Consider the following 20,152-nt stretch of genomic DNA (forward strand, 5'->3'; position numbering starts at 1 on the left):
AGAAAGCTAACAAGTGGGCCTGAAAATCTGATTGTGGGTGACTTTTCTGTAAAAGATATGAAAAGCAATAATAACACCAAAGTACTCTGCTTTCCGAAGGACACGGTGTCTGACTTGGAAAAAAGAATCCTGGATATTGTGGCTGAACACCCAAATGTGAAAAATATCATTCTGCACATTGGTTTTAATGACATTGAAAAACAACAATCAAGTGAGCTGAGAGAGCACTTCAATAAACTCTTTGAAACAGTCAGCGCTGTGAATGCTGAGGTGTTTATCAGTGGTCCTCTACCCCCGATCAGGAGAGGAGCTGAGAGATTCAGTCGACTTTACTCGCTGAATGAGTGGCTCTCCAGCGTTTTTCTTGCTCGTTCGATGCATTTTATTGACAATTTTAGCTTTTTCTGGGACCGCAGGCATCTTTTTAAGGCAGACGGACTTTGTCTAAATAAGCTGGGAGTAAAGCTTTTCATGACCAACATGTCTTACTTCCTGCGTCATCCATCTATTAACACTGCCAAGGACAAGAGACAAGAGGAACCAACGGAAAAGACAGACACAACACAGCTTATCATGAACGTCGAAGGAGGACCGCCATTGCAAAAGGAGAGCGCTGACCATGAGAGACACCGGAGCAAAGAGGAGACGTGTCCATCCCCCTCTACCTCCCCTTTCATTTCAAATGGGCTTGAAGATCCCTCCCCCACACCCCCCAAGCCTAAATCCAGGTCTCCATCCTTCTCCCTCCCTCAAGTAAGCCTTTCTCCCCCCTTATCCCCTTTGGAGTTCCGGGAGCTACCCCCACCCACTCCCCGCCCTACTCCTATTTTTACTCCCCTTGACCGACCTCAGCGATCCCCCCCTCAGCGTTATCTCAGTGGCACCTCCCTCCCACCTCCTCCCCCCCCTCCACGAAAGTGTGCTTCACAAACCCTCAGCCCTACTCCGCCCCTCTTACGTAAACCCCCTCTACTCCCTCAACGTCCACTTCCAGTAGTTCATTCCAGCTCTGACGCTGCCCACTCCTCCTCCCCCCCCTCATGGCCACCCCCGCCCCGCCCTGACAGCAGTCCTGAATATTATTGATACAAAACAGGGTTCAGCAGTAGACCACATTATCAGCTGGGCCCAAGGCTGCCTACGTCAAAGCTTGGCACCTTCTGCATTCCTGTTGTGACGACCGAGAGAGTGAACATTGGGAAACGTAGACACCCTGCTAACCTGAACAATCTCATTCCTATCCTCTCCAAATCAAAGTCAACATCGAAGCCTGTCAATAACACCATCAGGATGGGTCTGCTCAATGTTAGGTCTCTGAATAACAAATCATTTTTGGTCAACGATTTTATTACTACTTCCAAACTTGATTTTATGTTTTTAACTGAAACATGGCTGGAGCAATATAACAGTGCAAGCATTCTGATCGAGACATCACCCCCCAACTATAACTTTATTGATGTATGTAGATCTGGGAAAAGGGGGGGAGGGGTTGCTGCTATATTTAAAAACATATTTCAGGGGAAACAGATGTCACTTGGTGATTTTACATCATTCGAATACCTGTGTGCTGTGTTGAAATGCTCTCCCAAAATTCTTCTGTTAATTATTTACAGGCCACCTAAATACTCAGCAAATTTTTTCGATGATTTTACCGAATTATTGTCTAGTATCTCCACTGACTTTGACTGCCTAGTTATAACTGGTGACTTTAATTTTCATATTGACGATTCGAATGGCAAGGGTGCAAAGGAACTTTTTACTATTTTAGATACATTTGAACTGTCTCAACATGTGAAAGAGGCTACTCATTGTAAAGGACACACCCTGGACCTGATTATCACAAAAGGTCTCAATGTTTCTGATGTTCTTGTGACTGATCTTTCATTGTCTGATCACTTCTGTGTTTTCTTTAATATTTCTTTAATTCCGGAGACACAAACAGAATCAAAGAATGTCAAAAAGCGCTACATCAATGAACATGCTAATGTACTCTTTAAAAATGCCATCTCCTCGCTACCACCTCTAAACCCATGCCATGCTGATGATCTTGTAAACAACTTTAATTCCAAAATTGTGAATATCTTAGATGTCATTGCACCGGTTACAGTTAAAACGATTTCTGGTAAGCAAAAGGCACCCTGGAGAAAAGCTGCTGTTGTAACAGCCCAGAGAAGAGAGTGCAGGAAGGCTGAACGAATCTGGCGAAATACAAAACTTCATATTCACCATGACATCTATAAAGAGAGGCTCCAGGCCTACAATTTAGTCTTAAAAAGTGCTAGAGAAACATTCTTCTCCAATATCATAAACAGCAACACTAATAAGGCCAAAACCCTATTTGCAACTGTCGACAGACTGACCAACCCCCCAACACAAATACCAGCCGAACTCCATTCCACACAGAAATGCAATGAGTTTGCATTCTTTTATACTAATAAAATTGAAGGCATCAGACGTGCCATCAATATCTCAAACAAAAAAGTTGGATCACCACCCCGTTTAGGCCAAAATAACACAGGAATGATGGCAAGCTTTAATGCCATAGACTCTAAAACTCTAGTGTAAACAGTGACGGATCTAAAGCCAACCACCTGCTGTCTCGATGCTTTACCTACCAACTTCTTTAAGAATGTTTTTGACTGCCTATCAACAGACGTATTGCAAATAGTTAATAACTCTATTCAATCGGGCAATTTCCCAAAGGCCTTCAAAACTGCAGTCATTAAACCTCTTCTAAAAAAGCGGAGCCTAGATGCCTCTATTATCAACAACTACAGACCAATTTCAAATCTACCATTCATAAGTAAAATAATTGAGAAAGTTGTACTCCAACAACTAACTCACTTCTTGGCTTCTACTGGCTGCCACAACAACCTCCAGTCAGGATTTAGACCTTTTCATAGCACAGAGACGGCCCTTATTAAAGTTATAAATGACATCCGTCTTAACACAGACTCTGGCAAAATTTCAGTACTAATGCTATTGGACCTCAGTGCTGCATTTGACACTGTCGACCACTCAATACTTTTGGACAGGTTGGAAAACTGGGTGGGGCTCTCAGGCACAGTCCTAAACTGGTTCAAGTCATATCTACAAGATAGGAACTATTTTGTTTCCATTGGCGACTTTGTATCAGAACAAACCAACGTAACGTGTGGAGTCCCCCAAGGTTCAATCTTGGGGCCGACTTTATTTAATATCTATATGCTCCCACTAGGACAAATCATGCAAAATAATAACATCGACCACCATTGCTATGCCGATGACACCCAAATCTATGTAGCGCTATCACCAAATGACTATCGCCCCATAGATCTTCTGTGCCAGTGCATTGAGCAGGTCAAACACTGGATGTGCCAAAATTTCCTTCAACTAAATGAGGATAAAACTGAGATAATTGTTTTTGGTGCTAAGAAAGAAAGGTCTAAAGTCATCCAACACCTTCAATCACTGTCCCTGAAAACCTCAAATAAAGCCAGAAATCTTGGGGTTATTATGGATTCTGATTTACATTTCAACAGTCACATCAAATCAGTAACAAAATCGGCCTTCTATCACCTTAAAAATGTAACAAGACTTAGAGGGCTCATGTCAGCTCAAGACTTAGAAACACTTGTCCATGCCTTCATAACCAGTAGGCTAGACTACTGTAACGGTCTCCTTGCAGGTCTTCCCAAAAAAACTGTCAGGCAGCTACAGCTCGTTCAGAACGCTGCTGCTAGAGTTCTAACAAAGACCAAAAAATGTGAGCACATTACACCAATTCTTAAATCATTACACTGGCTTCCTGTACGTCAGAGAATTGATTTCAAAATCCTCCTGCTCACATATAAATCACTTCATGGTCTAGGGCCGAGGTATATCACTGATATGCTCCCACTACATAAGCCTTCTAGATCACTAAGATCCTCTGAGACCAATCTGTTAGTGGTTCGCAGAGTAAACTCAAATCAAGGGAAAGCATCTTTCAGTCATTATGCAACAAACAGCTGGAATAAACTTCCTGAAGATTTGAGACTTTCACCCACTCTGACCACTTTTAAAACTAGACTGAAAACTTTTATGTTCACCTTAGCTTTCTGCTAAATCTTGGCACTTTTAACGTCCGCACTGTTTTGATTATTGTCTATGTTTTTATTCTCTTTGTCTTCCTGTAATGCATTTGAATTCATGACATGTTGTGCTGTGAAGCACTTTGAGTCTGCCTTGTGTATGAAAAGTGCTATACAAATAAAGCTGCCTTGCCTTGCCTTGCCTAACAAGAAGACCCATTTCTGTCCTGGTTCTGTCCAAAGGTCAGCCGTTTGTGATTTTGACAAAGGTGAACCAGAAAAAAAGCCGTATTCAGATCAGCTGTATGGTGGCAGAGAGCCACCTACTGTACTGGAGGAAAAGTAACTCTGTCATTTTCCCATTCAACCCCTGCTCATGTATACAAGGGGAAATTACAATAATCCGATCTGATTTTCTGCTGTGTTGACCTGCTGCGTAGCTAAGCAACAATTTATTGTGTTCTGACAAAAGGATTAATTCACTAAAGGCTGGGAGTTTTTAGAGAGGTTAGAGAATTTGAAGGTAAAATGAGGATCTGTTCATATGATATGGTACACCATATGTTGAATTACTTAAAACAGTACTAACTGATTTACTTTATCTGCTGTTAATACAACTTTACTAATCATCACCAAGATGTAAATGCTGAGTGATTAAAACAGATAATTACTTATCCAAAATATAAATATATACATAATTACAAAGAACATAATAGGCTATAACATGAAATGACACACATGAAAATCAGAGGCCAGGACAGCGGAGCTGCTGTCCAACAGGGCTGCACTTGCTGAGAATCAGCCATCCTTTCTCAAGAGGAATACAGATTTAAGGTGTGTGTGTGTGTGTGTGTGTGTGTGTGTGTGTGTGTGTGTGTGTGTGTGTGTGTGTGTGTGTGTGTGTGTGTGTGTGTGTGTGTGTGTGTGTGTGTGTGTGTGTGTGTTTGTGTGTGTTCAGAGAGGGAGAAAGAGGGAGCATGCAGCAAATAACGACTGGTCAGAATCCAACCCGTCCGCTGCAGCACTCATTTCAACAAGCCCGTGCAAAGATGCACATGCACAGATCATTTTCTGCGCTGCGTTCTACTACACTATTGTAGTAGACTGTTCCATCCATGTCACATCCTGCTGAGAGTAACATCCGATCAGCAACCAGGCTTCTCTCTGGGGAGAAAAAAAGGCCCTGGTCCCTGCACAGGGCCAACAAACACTCACTCAAATGGCCGCTTGAGCGACTCACATGCAAATTAGGGCCGCTTCAGTGAGATAGACCGGCCATTCAGAGTATTCGACCACAGTGGAAACACAACTATGACTGTTACTGAAGAGGTATTTCCTAATGTTTGAAACCAAAGTTAAATCAATACATGGGGTTTTTGCCATCGCTCATTTCTCATTAAACACACAATACATGCATAGAGCAAGTCAGACAATCAAACATCAAAAATATGAGTAAACAGTTAATAAGCACAGTAGGTAAAGCATGACTTACAGTATTTCTTTCTACTAAAATGGAACCTGTGAAGGTAGTTGTCAGTGACACAATAACATCTACGTGTTAAAATAAAATCCTTCTATGATAACATGAGGCCACGACACGTTCAATCAAAATACAGTCATTATTTTAGATTTGACCGTTCTTAAGCACAGTACTATAGCATGGTGTTTAAATATTAACATTTCTGTAATTTGTCGATTGTATGTCGCAGGACCATCAGTCATATCTAAAAGAACATATTTCTTTATAGATTAACAAAAAACATATTATTTACAACTTACACTTAATTTTGTCGTTATTTTAGAAAATACAAAACTGAGTCTTTTTGGTTTCCTTTGGTGTCTTTTATCGTCTGAGGAGTTTGGCAGGTTTGCTGTGGAATGCGTGGGAGTCTCTTCTCTCGGGAGAGCAGGGGCTCTCTTGTTTATGGGGGAAGCAGAACGGTTACTTTCACTTTTTGACAGTTTTTGTTTATCCAAAGACTTCAAACATTAGTCTTCTCGTCCATGGAAGAGCTGGTGGATGAAATATCTTTAGTTTAATAAGTTTCAGTTTAAACTCACATTTCACAGCCTTCTCTAGGGTTCGTGAAGAGTTCCTCTGGCCATCGATCTTGTAGAATGTTGTTGAAACAACAACATTCCTTTTTAGTTTCATCTCAAAGGTAAAAATGGTCAAAAGAGTTCAGAGGCAGGGGAGAGAGTCAGAGCATAGTTGTGCCAAGGAGTGAGAGGCTCAGTTTTTGATAAGGCGTCCTTAAATTTACCTCCGCCATTTTGGCTATAGTCATGTTCTTTTGACCGTTGTGACATGCACGAGCATGAGCATAGAGGGACAAAAACACTCTGTAGCACGGCATGGATCCATCTGGCCATGTGAGAGTGCACCCTAAGTGACATGGCAACGCTGCTGCATAACCCTGTGTTAATGAGTGTGGTCACAGCAACAAGAGATCATGGCTTTTTCACTTTCACAGAATGGGGGCAAAGAGGAAAAAGTCCATTAGGCTCTACAGTCTGTTCCAGCTGCAGAGAGTACGCAGAAAAAAATGAAACACAGGACATTTCATTTTCCTCATTAGTGATTCCAGAGGGTTTTGATTCAAGACATACCACACAGGTAATGATGTTTGAATCATTGAAATAGAAAATTTGTTGTTAGATTCCATAATCACTGTGACAGCACACCTGTTCCCAGTCGGGTTGACTGACTCTGAGCGATGTTACAGTGAGGTGTTATGCACTGCATTGCATAACACACAAAAGATAAAAAGACAGAGGGAATGGGTCAACTCTCTTGTTGTTTCTGGTCTTGGTATTTCACTGAGAGAATGTGCAAATTAGATCCAAGTAAGCACAAATATAAGTGGGGAAATACTACAGATTATGTTAAAAAAACAAAATGCCGTGTTCATGACCAGCACATCCACTCTGCAGTATTGCCCCACTGTGTTTGAGTTTGTCTGGGTTACTAACAGAGTTACAGAGTCATCCCTATCTTCCAAGGGTCCTATGTTCCGGTCGCATAAGCCTATGCCTTCGCTGGTTTCAATTAGCATTTTTTTAGGGGTTACAGTTAGGGTCAGTGTTAGCGAGTAGTGTTAGGGTCTACATTAAGCCTATTTGCCGTGGAATTCGGCACTGATTGTGGGAAAAAGAACAGACCAGGGAACATAGGACCCTTTCTGTGAAAAGCGCGGAAAATCTGACCGTTTTCCTAAAAAATGGTCCGATGTTCCCCGGTCACAGACAAAGAAGGGAACATCGGACTGTTGTGTACAAGCCTTTTCGCTTACTACATTAAAAGTGAAAATGTATACTTTTCTTATCCGTCAAAACAAGGTTATTTTAGAAAGAAAAAATGTCTCACCATTAATTTTTCTTTTTCATACTTATTATAATGAAGGTGTGTTCAGACAGAAACTGAATATTCGTGTTTTTTGTGCGTGTTATTTGTGCAGTTATTTACCCAAATAGCTAGCTAATGTCTGTACAGTTGATGGATTGGCTGTTTGGGCAGAATAAAGATGCGCTGCAAACTACACAGACGTTAGCTGTAAATAGCTAACAAATTGTGAGAAGTGGGTCTGTACGAGTGTTTCTGTGATAGCTCAGCCACTTACTGAGCATTGTATGTTTATGAAGCAGATTCATAAAGACCCAGGATACGCACATTTTTCATAAACATTTTCAACCAAGTCTTTTCTTCCATTCGAGCCTCCCTGGGTGAATTTGCATACACTCCTTTCCCCTTACTTTGTATGCAGTTGCACCATGCCTTAATTCGCTCCGTGTCTTCTACATAGACCATCAACTGGTGAGGATGCTAACTCTTGGGACTCCTGGGTCATGCAGCTTTAGCCTTGAAGTTTTAGCACAATATTATGTGTGATGTTATATTATATAATATATATATATATATATATATATATATATATATATATATATATATATATATATATAAATATTATTCCATATTTTAGACCTCTTTTACAGGTTTAAAACAAATTTGACAGAAACATCTGAAATAAGCCAGAGCTGGACTTTTCATGACGGTTGACATATCAAACGATGGCTGGCTAGAAGTGAGAAGCCTGCTTTTGTCTATCTCCGTCTGAAATCAATGATCCATTGTACAGATGGGCTCTGACAATGTGTTACTTTATTCCTATGATTAGACTGTGACTGGGTCCCTGGTTGTTTCAATAAATGGTTGGACTATTAACAACAGCGACATTGTCTCCCTGCCAAAGTGTTCCAGCTGTTAAAAGTCTGGTGGATCTGCTACAGGGTCATCTGTCCCATTATTATTGGAATTCAGTGGCAGAGCAACACTTGAGAGACACGGGAATGCAAGGTTTTTGAACAGCAGCAGGTGCCTCTTTCCTCAGGGCTGTAGCGAAAGATAAAGGCAAATATAGAATAAAGTCACATTTATTTATCCTGATGAAGTGCTTTTGATGTTGTTGCTGTGATTTATTTACCCTTGTTGAAGTGCCGGAAAGTGCATTTGCTTTTAGGAATATTTACAACAAACACACAATGCACAACAGAAACAATCTCTTTCTTCACTTGCCTATAGGGTTCACATGCACACATTTTCTAATTTAAAACAAATGTACATCTCACTATGCAGTGCTACTGGCTAGCGGGTCTGCTCGTTTTCCACCATTTCTATCCTCCTCTCTCTGTATGCCTACGCCGAAGTATACAAGGGTGCATCTAGTTAGAAGCCAGCCTATAAGGCAAAACACTGAGCAGCAGTGACAAAGGAGGGCAGAGGAGGTGAAGATGACATGAAAAAGAAAGACAGCAAGGTGTAGATGAGCAAGAAGTATTAATGAGCAGGGGCCTGACGACAAGGCAAGGCAACTTTATTTGTATAGCACTTTTCATACACAATGCAGACTCAAAGTGCATCACAGCACAAGGAGGTGGATGAGGTGGCAGTCGGTGCGTGTGATAGTGAATGAGGTGAAAGCAGTGAAGATGGTAACTGTTTGAAAGACTAGAATGGAGAAGACTGTGGTCTGAAGAGCGGCTGAGTGAGTGTAATCTTGCTTTGGGCGGCTCAGGGCGACGCATCGACGAATTTTGATGAGATTGTGAAATTTAAAGTGAGCTCAAATACCCATGGAAGCTAAAGTGTCTTGTCCTTGTGTCTGAATGGTCTGTTGATCAGCAGCCTGGTTCAGTGGCAGTGAATCTGAAAATTGCTTAACGGTGAATTACCACTTCAGTATCGCCAACAAGCCATGATTTTGCACTTTTTTCACCCCAAGTTTTAAGTGAATGCTTACCAGAAAAAAAGGAGACTTAAAACTTATTTGAATTGTGAATTGTGAATGTTTCTTCAAAGCACACTACTATTGACACTTTTGTGTGTAAGGCAAGTTAAATAATAAAGATACCAATATTCTGTTTTGTTATTGTCTCCAAATTCCATTGAAACCCCTAAAACCAGCAATGGTTTCATTCAGTCCACTGACTTTCCTGTCTGGTCAAGTCTAGAAGAGCTGCATAATTAAATTCTTTAATCCCCATTGCTGTTCATCCGGGTCATTTTTGACACAGCAGTACGGTATAACTTTTTTGGCTTCATGCACCACTGAGCAACCTTCATACGAACGAACATGGGCCTGCCTCAACCGCTGTATCCAGTTCTCGTTTTCATCATCCTTCCAAATTAGTCTGCACAGAGTTTGAAAGAGAGACAAAATAAGTAACAGATATAAGAAAAGAAGTAAACAACATAACATTGTTAGTAGCTCCATGGTGCTTTCAACTGTTTAACCCCCCCCCCCCCCCCCGATATAATATCCACTGTGGCTATACCATTGCTGTACTACAGTAGCATGTTTTTTTTTAAATAACCAAGGCACCTCAACAACAACAACAAAATATATCAAAATGATCAAAATGAGAGAACAGTGTTAATTGTGTCCGAAGAGAAGAATTCAACAATGTTTTCTTCTCTAGGATTAACTAATTAACAGGAAGTGTAGAGGCCACAGCTTTGAATGACTTCAGCACATTTGCGCCCACAGGACATCACTAGTTTCTCACACTGCTCTGGTTTGATCTGTGTCCATTCTGACTCAGTCTCTTCCACAGTTCACTAAATGGAGTGGGTTTCTGAGACTTTACTTTGTCTCTAAGGATTTTCCAGAGATTCTCTATGAGGTTTAAATCTGGACTCTGGGCATTTCATTGTTTCAACATTCTTAGCTTCAAGGAACTGCTTCACCTGTCTCACAGTGTGACAGGGGACATTGTCTTGTATGAAAGTTGCAGCTGATTGGGAGACAGTTTCAGTGAAGGTGTTGCATGTTGATGAAGGAGGTTCACATAAACATTTGCATGCACCCTGCCATGGAGCTGTACAAGAGGCCCAACTCCTGCTGCAGAAAACATACCCAAACCATGACACTTCCTCCTCCAAATGGAACTGACTTCTTTACACACTTTGGGTTCAGTCTCTCCCCAGTCCTACGCCCAACATCACGTTTCCCCATCAGACCCAAATAAACTGAACGTCCTCCCATCACTGAGAGGCACTCTGGAGCAGTTCTCCTCTGTCCACACAACATGCCCCTCAGCAAAGGCAAGTCTATCCTTTTTATTCTTTCTGCTGATGAGAGGTTTGGTCACTGCAGAGTGGGCTTTCTGTCCAAATTGTCTTAAACGACGAGACTGTGTACAGAGACAGATCCTTGTCCTGTTTAGCACTGAACTGGAGACCAACTCCATCTTCAGTTTTGAACTGATTCTCCATTGAGAGTCTTCTCATAATCCTGTCCTCTTGTGCACTTAACGTGGACGACCGGCCTTTTTGAGGGACTTAAATGAATCTGTGTCCTTGTAAAGTTTCATTCTTCTTGAAATTACAGACTGTGAACACCCAACCTCTCTCTGATGGCTGAGAGGGTCATCCCTTTGGCCTTCATCTGGACAACATGCTGTCTCAGGGTTTCGGTCTCCTTATAGCAGCTTCCATCTTGCAAAGTAACCAGGAGAGCTGCAGATAAATAGGGTGTGTCTAACAATGAAGTAAACTGTCACCCGGTGCAGATTAACACCAATAAGGAGGTATCTGAAAGCGTTGCTCTCTGTTTTTTTCACAAAATAAAGTTTTTTGTTGAAGTGCCTTGGTAATTTATGCTCTCCACAGAGCATATGCTATTATGAAGATATGTGGGTATTCTTAAACTGTAGACCCACTTGCTGACATGGTACTGTAATATTCTGACTGAGGAGGCTGGATGGATGCAGGGGTAGTATGATTTATTCACACTCTTGGGTTGTCTTCATGCCAGGGTGTCTCAGGCCGTGATATATACACAGTGTTGATAAGTGCATATAATCCCTCCCATGAAGCTCTGTTGTAATAACCAGTATTAAAGGTTTGTGGGAATCATTTGTCAACTTTCTCGGTTGCCTAAAACAGCCTGTGGACTAACTGATGTTTTGTGTGCTCCCTAGAGCCTTTCTTGAGCTCCCCTACAGTCAACAGTGTGCAACATTAGCGAAGGTGAGCTTAGAAATGGAGTCCGCAACATAAATAGGCAGAGTCCACACGCTGTGTTTCTGTTATACATTTTGTAGCAGCAGCCCTGAGATACACCTAAGGTTGGCAGCTGTCCTGTGAAATAAAAGCTTCTGGTTTGCTGATACGGCAGAGAATCGGACTTGGGGTGGTCTGGATTCAGACTCCGGGTGGTCTGGATTCAGACTCCTGGTGATCAGGTTAATGCTGGCTGGGGGTCTGCTGCAGCAGTGTGGAGGCACAGCATGTGTGGACTCTGTGATGTGGTAGTTCAAAACCCTTTTCCTCCTGTGATAAAAAGGAAAGGAAACACTTTGTGATATGTGATGTCGGCTAATGTTAGTTTGCTTGCTAACGTTACGAAGTAACCGAAGCCAGATCGATGCAGCGTAGCGTAAGTTACAGCTAGCTGGCTAATTTTAGCTTGCTTTCTAACGTTAGGTCACCATAACCTGAGCTACAGTATAAGTTTGCCAACTTGCTGTGGCTTGGCTGTGTGGCATGAACCTGCGGTCTGTTGCTTTCCTGGTGTTGGCTTTTTTACAGCACTATCAACATGATACAGGTCATTCACGTTCCATCTCTCACTGTTTCGGCTGGTACTCAATCGCGCTTGGAGTGTGAGCCCAAGAGTGCAAGCATCAGGATGCTGACTGCAGTTCACCAACAGCCACAGGTGTCACAAATAACAGTTTTTTAAACATTACACAGAGAACCTTAAAAGGAGTATTACAGCAGTTCACTAATTTATGCATTGTAACATCGTGAGACCTGCCAGAGAAAGGTGGGACTATGAATAGTCATAATTGATGCAAGAAAGGCAGAGATGTCCTGACTCAGTCCTTGGGTCAAGCTCTAAAATCTGACCCATAATGCAATTTGATAAATCTTTGCCAGAACCTCCAGCCTGGTTTGTTGTTTCTATTATACATTTTTAAAAGCCTAACTAGAATGCTACTAATGATACATGATAATGATAGTAATGATTATATGAAGAAAAATTAAAAACATTACACACATAGCACAACAGACAAATAGATGCAGTAGAAAGCGATCCACTCTGGTCTCAAATCTTCCACAGCCAGACAGAAAATGCAAATAGTTAGAAAACCAAGTCAATTTAGAACTTTCATTAGTAGATTAGTCATACATTTATTATTCATTTACTTTTACTTTTAGCCACAACTTAGATGTACTTTTCAGTAGAAAAAGCCTGGAACTGAGCTTTCAAATGATTTTGAGTAATGGTCTTATGATCTCTCTATTTACAGAACCTACACAGTTTCTGAATGACTGAAATACTGAAAAGATATGTCAGTTGATATTGTATTTAAAAATAGGTCACTTCTACACATTTGACTTGATGCTGAATACATCCAGTGTGACTCGTTACTTACTTTGATGAAAGTTACTTGCAGAATGCAAATGTAGGCTTGGGTATATCTAGAGAATGGATGATTTCTGCCAAACCTGAGATAGTGTTTATTCTGTGTTCTTTTAACTAGGCTGTCAGCAACTTTTTAAAATAAAAAAATGACAATCTTTTTTCACCATATAAAATGTCTAAATTTTATGGAACAGAAATGAAATATTAAGAAAGGTTGTCTCACAGTGGGAAAACAATGCTATATATGAAGAGGAAAAACCATCTCCACTGCCATCAAATTTGTCCTTGACTAAGACCAGTGGCATGCTGAGTGAAGGTTTTGTTAAACTGGATCACTCAAATCTCAGATACTCCTTGATGTGCTGACTGTAATTACTTCCTAGATTAATCCGCACAAACATGGTCAAATGTGGCCTCCTCCCACAGTGCTCGTAGAATAAAGGCTAGCACGGATAATCAAATAATAGCTGAATATCAATGGACGGACAAAATCACTTTAGTCCCCGGCTCCCTCATGCAATTATTTCCTATTCACATTAATTATTGCTAACAGATGACACTAATGACTTTGAGAGGAAGCTGGTCATGGCAGCCTTGCCAACGATCAATGCTATTTTAAATGGGGTCACAACACTTTTGACACCTTTGGGTCTCGCTGATTTGAAATGGCACCGCTGCAAAAAGCATCTGCTGAATGCCAGTAAATACTGTAGTGACAGCAGTTTCTAGAAACACAATGGTCTTTCTACATGGCCTTCACAGATTAGTGGAAATATAAACCATGAAGTAAAGACAAACACTTTTCAAATGACAAATTCTTCCTTCTGCCTTTTCAGTGCATTTTGATGCCTTGCATTTTATTAATAAAAAAAAGAAGACAAAAATCAAATGCAACCCAATTGTCTCAGTCCATCCTATATCCTGTGATTAAAGATTATAAAACCTAGGTTATCTGTGTAAGATTTTACATTATTATTAATCATTTTTTATTGCCAATAGGGGAACAGGCTGTAGTGTGACTTAAATTATGGCTTATATGGTTTATGTTTATATATCAATATTAAGCACTGCATTTTGTATAATTTGGTTGTCTGACCTGCAAATATGTTTTGGTGAAAAGTACTTGAATACCATGTCCATACCAGTATGAGCAGTACAATAAAGCAAGAAATTACAAATAGCTTACATTAAAATAGTGTGATATTATAAACAGATCAAATCAATTATCTGCGATGGTCGGAGCACAAATGGGTTCTCAAATGAAAAATAGAACTAACTTTTAAAATTTAAATCTTAACAGTCACTTCAGCACTAAGAGGTTTGTTTGTTTGCTTTTTGTTTTCATTGCCACTTTATTTTTTTCTACTTTTTTATATTTACAGTAAGCTAGGTACATGTAAACCACTGAAAAAAACCATAGTATCAATAAATAAACCAATCAAGTCAATCAATAAACCTTAGATAGACAGATGGCAGCTTGACCACTACAGGGAATTCTGCTTCAAATATAGAACAAGGGATTCAATTCCAAAATAAAATGCATGTGATCAAATATTCAGTGAAAGCAACCCACGGCAGATTCCTTTAAAGGCTTTCAACATTTCTTTCAAATTCTTTCAAAGTATTTTGTATCAGCCAAACACATTTTTTAGTGATAGCATTCTATGATATCTAGTTTCTACAAAGTTCTGAGTTATACCTCTGCCTGCCATAACACTAAACTACTCAATCAAGAAGCTTATAATGCACTTTTCTTCTGTCTGCCACTTATGATGAACAGGCGCAGTGTTGGCAACTGGTTTCTTTGGCATTGGCAGAAAAGACGTGCCAGATTTATCCAAAATACTCTAAGAAGCCAGTGAGATATGTTATTAAGAATCATCTGAGCCAGAGAAACACTATGTGAATGTTGATTTTAGTTCATTTTGTAGACTCTGACTAACACAAAAGCAGGAATCATGTCAGAACAGAGGAATCACTTTAAAATGTCTCATTGACCAACTCCCCAAAAATCTTCATGGTACACTTGTTGCAAGACCAGAGGTACATTAAAACACATTGCATTTTACAGCAGAGGCCATCTAACGAGTGGAGTGGAAAATGGCATTCCATTCCTCAATTAGCCTTTGGTTGGAAAGAGACAGCTATGTTTCCAGCATATCGATTCTTTCAGATCTGTGACAGAGACAAATTGTAAGCCATAGGACATACTCAGAGTGTATATATCGTTGAGACGGCAAAGAAAATCAATTGATTATAATGTCAGGGATTAGGTGGATGAGCAAATGTTGAGTTCACTGGTGCGAATGTAAGCTGTAATTACAATCTTCATTACAAGTGATACATTATATTGTTTATTCTATAAATATGCCTCTTATTGCCAATGCTGTGTCAGTGTAGCCTACAGTAATGATGTTTATTGCACTCATTGATAATTATTGTATAACGTGAAGTTTTTGCTACTGCATCCGTTTATTTATAGTGTTTGTTTCATTTCTGTTGATTCATTACGTAATTTATTTTCCAGGAAGTCCAAAGGAATGGAAAAGCAGGTATTCCTGTTGGAAGGTGGCCCAGCCTGCTGAGTTTAACTTGTCCACGCAGTAGCGGGAGCGGCAGTGGGAGTGAACTGTCTCTATCCAGTGCTTGTAGTGAGTACTCAAGTGGCTCCCACACTTGGGCAGAAGGACGTGGATTCTCCAAGCAGGTGGGGTTCTTTCATCTTTTATTTATCTTGCTTTAATTTGTAGTATTAGAAAGTTGTCAAAGTTAAGTACTTTTTAGTGTCTTTTTGGCATTTAGGGTTAAAACAAGTCTGCAAATGCCATTTCAATAATTGTAAATATGTCTTGTAATGCATAGTGTGCCGCAAGCCGGGACAAAAGGATGAGTACAGGTTCAGTATCCAGCAATCACTCTGCACCCATCGAGCAGACAGACCTAGGATGGAAAGAAGGCCACATTCTGAAAGGCCTGAAGCGTCTCCAAATGTGCAGCTCCAAAGAGGCATCCTCAACTGCATCTTCACCGCACTGCAGAGATTGTATGACCTCCAACGAGGGCATATACTCATTTGGTATCAAGTGTGGCCAACAAGGAAGTACAGCCAAGCAGGTAGCCCCTACAAGTAAACCTTTCAAGGCTGGAGCAGGGACTGCTGCCCTAGATTCTGATGATGCGGATGATGATTCAGCTAAACTACAAAGTAGGGAATCCAGTGACCAACCAATAAAAGAGCTTGTTTACTTGGAGAAACTGGAGGTCACAAGGGATGATGACAATAATTTTCAAGAAGACCCTGTTAAACTTGTAGGGGATTCTGGTCATTTTTCCTCACCTGTCACAGACAACTTCTTATTTTTGGAGGGCCCCACGGTAAAACCTGGTGTAAGCCCAACAGATAGCCTTACGCATCGGGAGGAAAAAAACAAAGACTCACTAGAAAAACACAAGCCTTCAGGCATGAAGTTAAGTGACAGAAACAATAACCAGGAAAGATCTACTGACCGTAAATCCAGACTGGATCATGTCAAAAGACAACAGGGCAGACTTGCAGTCAAACAAGTTGAAGCAGGGCCACATGATGTGAGCTCTTCTATTCATCATTCTGCAACAAGAGCTCTGAGCTGTGTAAGTGTAGCCAGACAACGCAGCTCCTCAATGGAGGTTCCTCACTGCAGAGACCAGGCTAGTCAAGCTGGCTGTGAAAGCCAGGACTACGTCATCTCAGAATCTCCACAGAGGAAACCAAAACCTCAGCCTTGTGACTCAGCAAGGAAGGCTTTTATTCTGCGGAGCAAGAGTGCGGATGGAGGGAAAGAACAACCTAAGCATACACATTCACCTCTACACCAAAAGCTTATTAAAGGGCACAGGTCCAAAGGACAGTCAAGCCCTCCTGGGCACAGTGTTCCTATCAAAAGTACAAATCTCAGTAAAACACATTGTTCAAGCAAGGGATCAATATCTCAAGTCGAGAAAGATGAGGACATTGCGGTATCAACAAGTTCCAAGTCTCTCAAGAATGTGCGCTCTCCCCTTGCTTCCCCTGTAAAAAATTCAAAGACATTTAAGCCTCCAGGGATCAGTGAATGCTCAAAGAGCCCAACAAAATCACCTTTGCAAATCACTACACTTCAATCAAGCAACGAGTCTGTGGAAGAGAGTATCTATGACAACTTACCCTGCTCGCCACGAAAACAACGACGCCAAGACCAACACTGTAATGTTTCCTGTTCAGAACACAGGTCCCCATCCCCACCACCGCCCCCAGGTCGAACTACTTCTCTTGTCCTTAGGCCCAGTTCTGACAGCCTACCCAAAGCTTATAAATCTGCAGGTCAGGCTAAAAGCTCTACTACTGGGAAGAAAATATCGAGCACTACCAAGCCACAAGCAAAGCTTTCTTCTATTTTACAGCCGCAACAATCCAACACAACAAAGGACAATCAACATGCCGCCCCACAAATAGGTGCTGATGGTAAACCACTGAAAGATATCCCTGCCAAGCTCTACCATACCCACTCATCCCAGTTGCCACCTGTCCCAGTTCAAGAGTCTTCAGAGTCAGCACAGCTATCTATGGACAGAACTATCAAATGCCATGATGAACATGGTGCTCCCTCTATATTTCCAAGTCAGAACATTCTACAGAGATCCCAACAGAGCATTAGTGAACCAAAACTTTCAGAAGTCTTGCCTCAGGCATATCCTAATGTTTACTACCACGGAATTGCCAATAATCCTCAGAGTTCCACCTCAAGAAATGTAAAAATGGCTCTTCCTGTAAATGCTAAATCTCACGAGGCAATTGCTGGACAGGAAACCAATACCTTCCTAGTTTTTGGAAGACACAAGGATGACATGAACTCTACTACCAAAAGTATCCACACCTTTCAGACTTTTACGTGTGATCCCCAGATGATACATGAATGCGGAGCTCATGACAAAGTCCGCAGAAAAATTGAGACCCGCTGTAACTCACTGGATTCTGAGCCCTCAGTTCAACCTGTTGCATCAGACAGTGGTGTGATGTTAGATTGGGGATTTGATGAGGAAGGTTGGTTGTTTAAACGGTCTGTTTCTGTGTCAACCAGACCTCCCCTTAAGCCTGTAATGGGCATGAATGGGGCTAAGGCTCGTAGCCAGAGCTTTGGTGCACGCTACATGGACAGGCCGAGCTTCAACAGATCTGGAAAGGTCCGTACTCAGATCAAAACACAGTCAGGAAGCTCCTTGAACTCTCTTAGTGATGTCCTTCCAGGAAGTATGAGTTGCTCCAGTAGCTACCATTGTCCAATGAATCGATCCCTTTTGAACAACTTCTTGATTGAAGAGGGCCTTACAGTTCCTTCACATTTGGGGTCCTCCAGTGAAAGACTTCAAAGTCTTAAACTCCAACGAGAGCAGGCTAGGCGACTTCAAATTGAGCAGCAGTTTTCAAGCGCATTTGGTGAGCCAGTTTCTGAAGAACCAGAGAGACAAAGTACTATAACCACAATAGAAGAGAAAGTGATGCTTGGCATAGAGGAAAACTTGCACAAATCTCAGGAACAGGAGAGAACCAGTGAAGTAAAGCCAAAATCTGGCTCAACCTTGGCAAATTGGTTTGGTTTTCGTAAAAGTAAGCTTCCTGCTCCAAGCAGCAAAAAGACTGATCCACCAAAAGTAAAAGAAGACAAGAGGGAGCAAAAGATTACATCACTTCTGGGAGGAAAGCAGACAAAATCTGACAAAAAAAAGGACAGAAGAAAAAGTGATGGAAAAGACTGGTAAGAAATTCATAAAATCACTAATGAATTTCATCTTTTGTTGCATTTAAGATAATACCTGTTCCTTTGAGATCTTGACTTCCATAAAAATTTAATCTCAATATTAAACCTTAAGTGCTTGTTATGGCAGACTTCTTCATAGCTTATGGTGCATGAAGTAATTCATTGCATCAGATGACTTCAGTCATTTTTCTCAAGTGGTCTTAGACACATCTGTCAGTATTCTTAGCCCATAGACCAGTTCATACACATTTCATTCAGAGCTTTCAAAAGATACAGTGAAATTTATCAGTCGAATCACCCTCGGCACATTGAGTCAATATCACAGGATCTCTGTATGTAGTGATCTGTTGACAAACTGTTTTCTCCCAGCTCTGTGGGGATAAGAGAGTCTCATGATGCAGTGCGGGCATGCATCTCAATGCCCTGCCCAGGAATGTCCCTGAATGAGACACAAGGACACACTGACATCATCGGGGACCCGAAGGTAAATTAAATCATTACTTAAGGGACAGTTATTTTATTAGTAAAAGGCCAGCTTTAGGTTCAATCACAAAAATTGCTTTATACATTCAGTAGATGTGTACCCCAACTCTGTGCTATGTCAAATATGTTTGTTGCAGTAATGTGAATTAATGTAATTTCAGCAGAAAGAAACATTTACAACAAAAACAACAAAAGGCTGAAGAGGAAGTAGAAATTTTTTAGAAATGTACTTTTAAAAAAGTCTGAATCCACACACTGTCCCTTAAACCCTCTTACACACAGTTTCATCATTTTAGCCTATATTACAAAACCTTATTTTTAGATTTATCACTGTCGTTAATCTTACCATTTAAGCCCATTTATTTAATAATTCAAGAAGTGAACACATTAAGTTAAAAAGTATCAAGCGGACACATCTATATAATTTTTGTTTTTAAAAACCTAATTCCTCCTACCTCCCAAACTCTCAAGAGCATGTTGAGATTATAGTATCCAGTGCCACATATCAGTTAATATAATTAATGATTGAAACATGATGTCAAAGGAAAGACCATACGTGCAAAATAAGGATAGAGGCAAAAAGGCACAAACAGAATATGTAGCAGATTCATTAATCATACATATACATATTATGGCACTGTCAACGTAAGGTGTTGAAAGTCAGGGGAGCATACCTATGGTTCCCGTGTCCTTTGTTCCACGCTTTGAATGTAATCGGAAAGCAAAGGGTCCGATGCTCCCCGCTGTTCACAGAAAGGGTCCCATGCTCCCCAGTCTGTTATTTTTTCCACAATCAGTGCCAAATTCCATAGCAAATAGGCTTAATGTAGACCCTAACATTCCCCCCAACCCTAACAAAATGCTAAATTAAATCAGCGGAGGAATAGGCTTATGCGACTGGGGAACATAGGAC

At 40.9% G+C, this 20,152-nt stretch overlaps 1 protein-coding gene across 1 annotated transcript in view; it reads left to right on the forward strand.

Moving 5' to 3' along the window:
* The window catches only part of LOC310953133 (nck-associated protein 5-like), a gene marked incomplete at both ends in the record, with an annotated part of 56,519 nt that overhangs the window by 23,508 nt on the left and 12,859 nt on the right, over nt 1-20,152 (forward strand). Inside the window, 3 exons of the mRNA XM_083922071.1 lie at nt 15,510-15,689; nt 15,845-18,753; nt 19,126-19,240. Coding sequence (XP_083778197.1) covers nt 15,510-15,689; nt 15,845-18,753; nt 19,126-19,240 — 3,204 coding nt within the window. The remainder of the gene's footprint in view (nt 1-15,509; nt 15,690-15,844; nt 18,754-19,125; nt 19,241-20,152) is intronic.

This window comes from Echiichthys vipera (genome assembly GCF_963691815.1).
Source record: "Echiichthys vipera genome assembly, chromosome: 10".
Lineage (NCBI taxonomy): Eukaryota > Metazoa > Chordata > Actinopteri > Perciformes > Trachinidae > Echiichthys > Echiichthys vipera.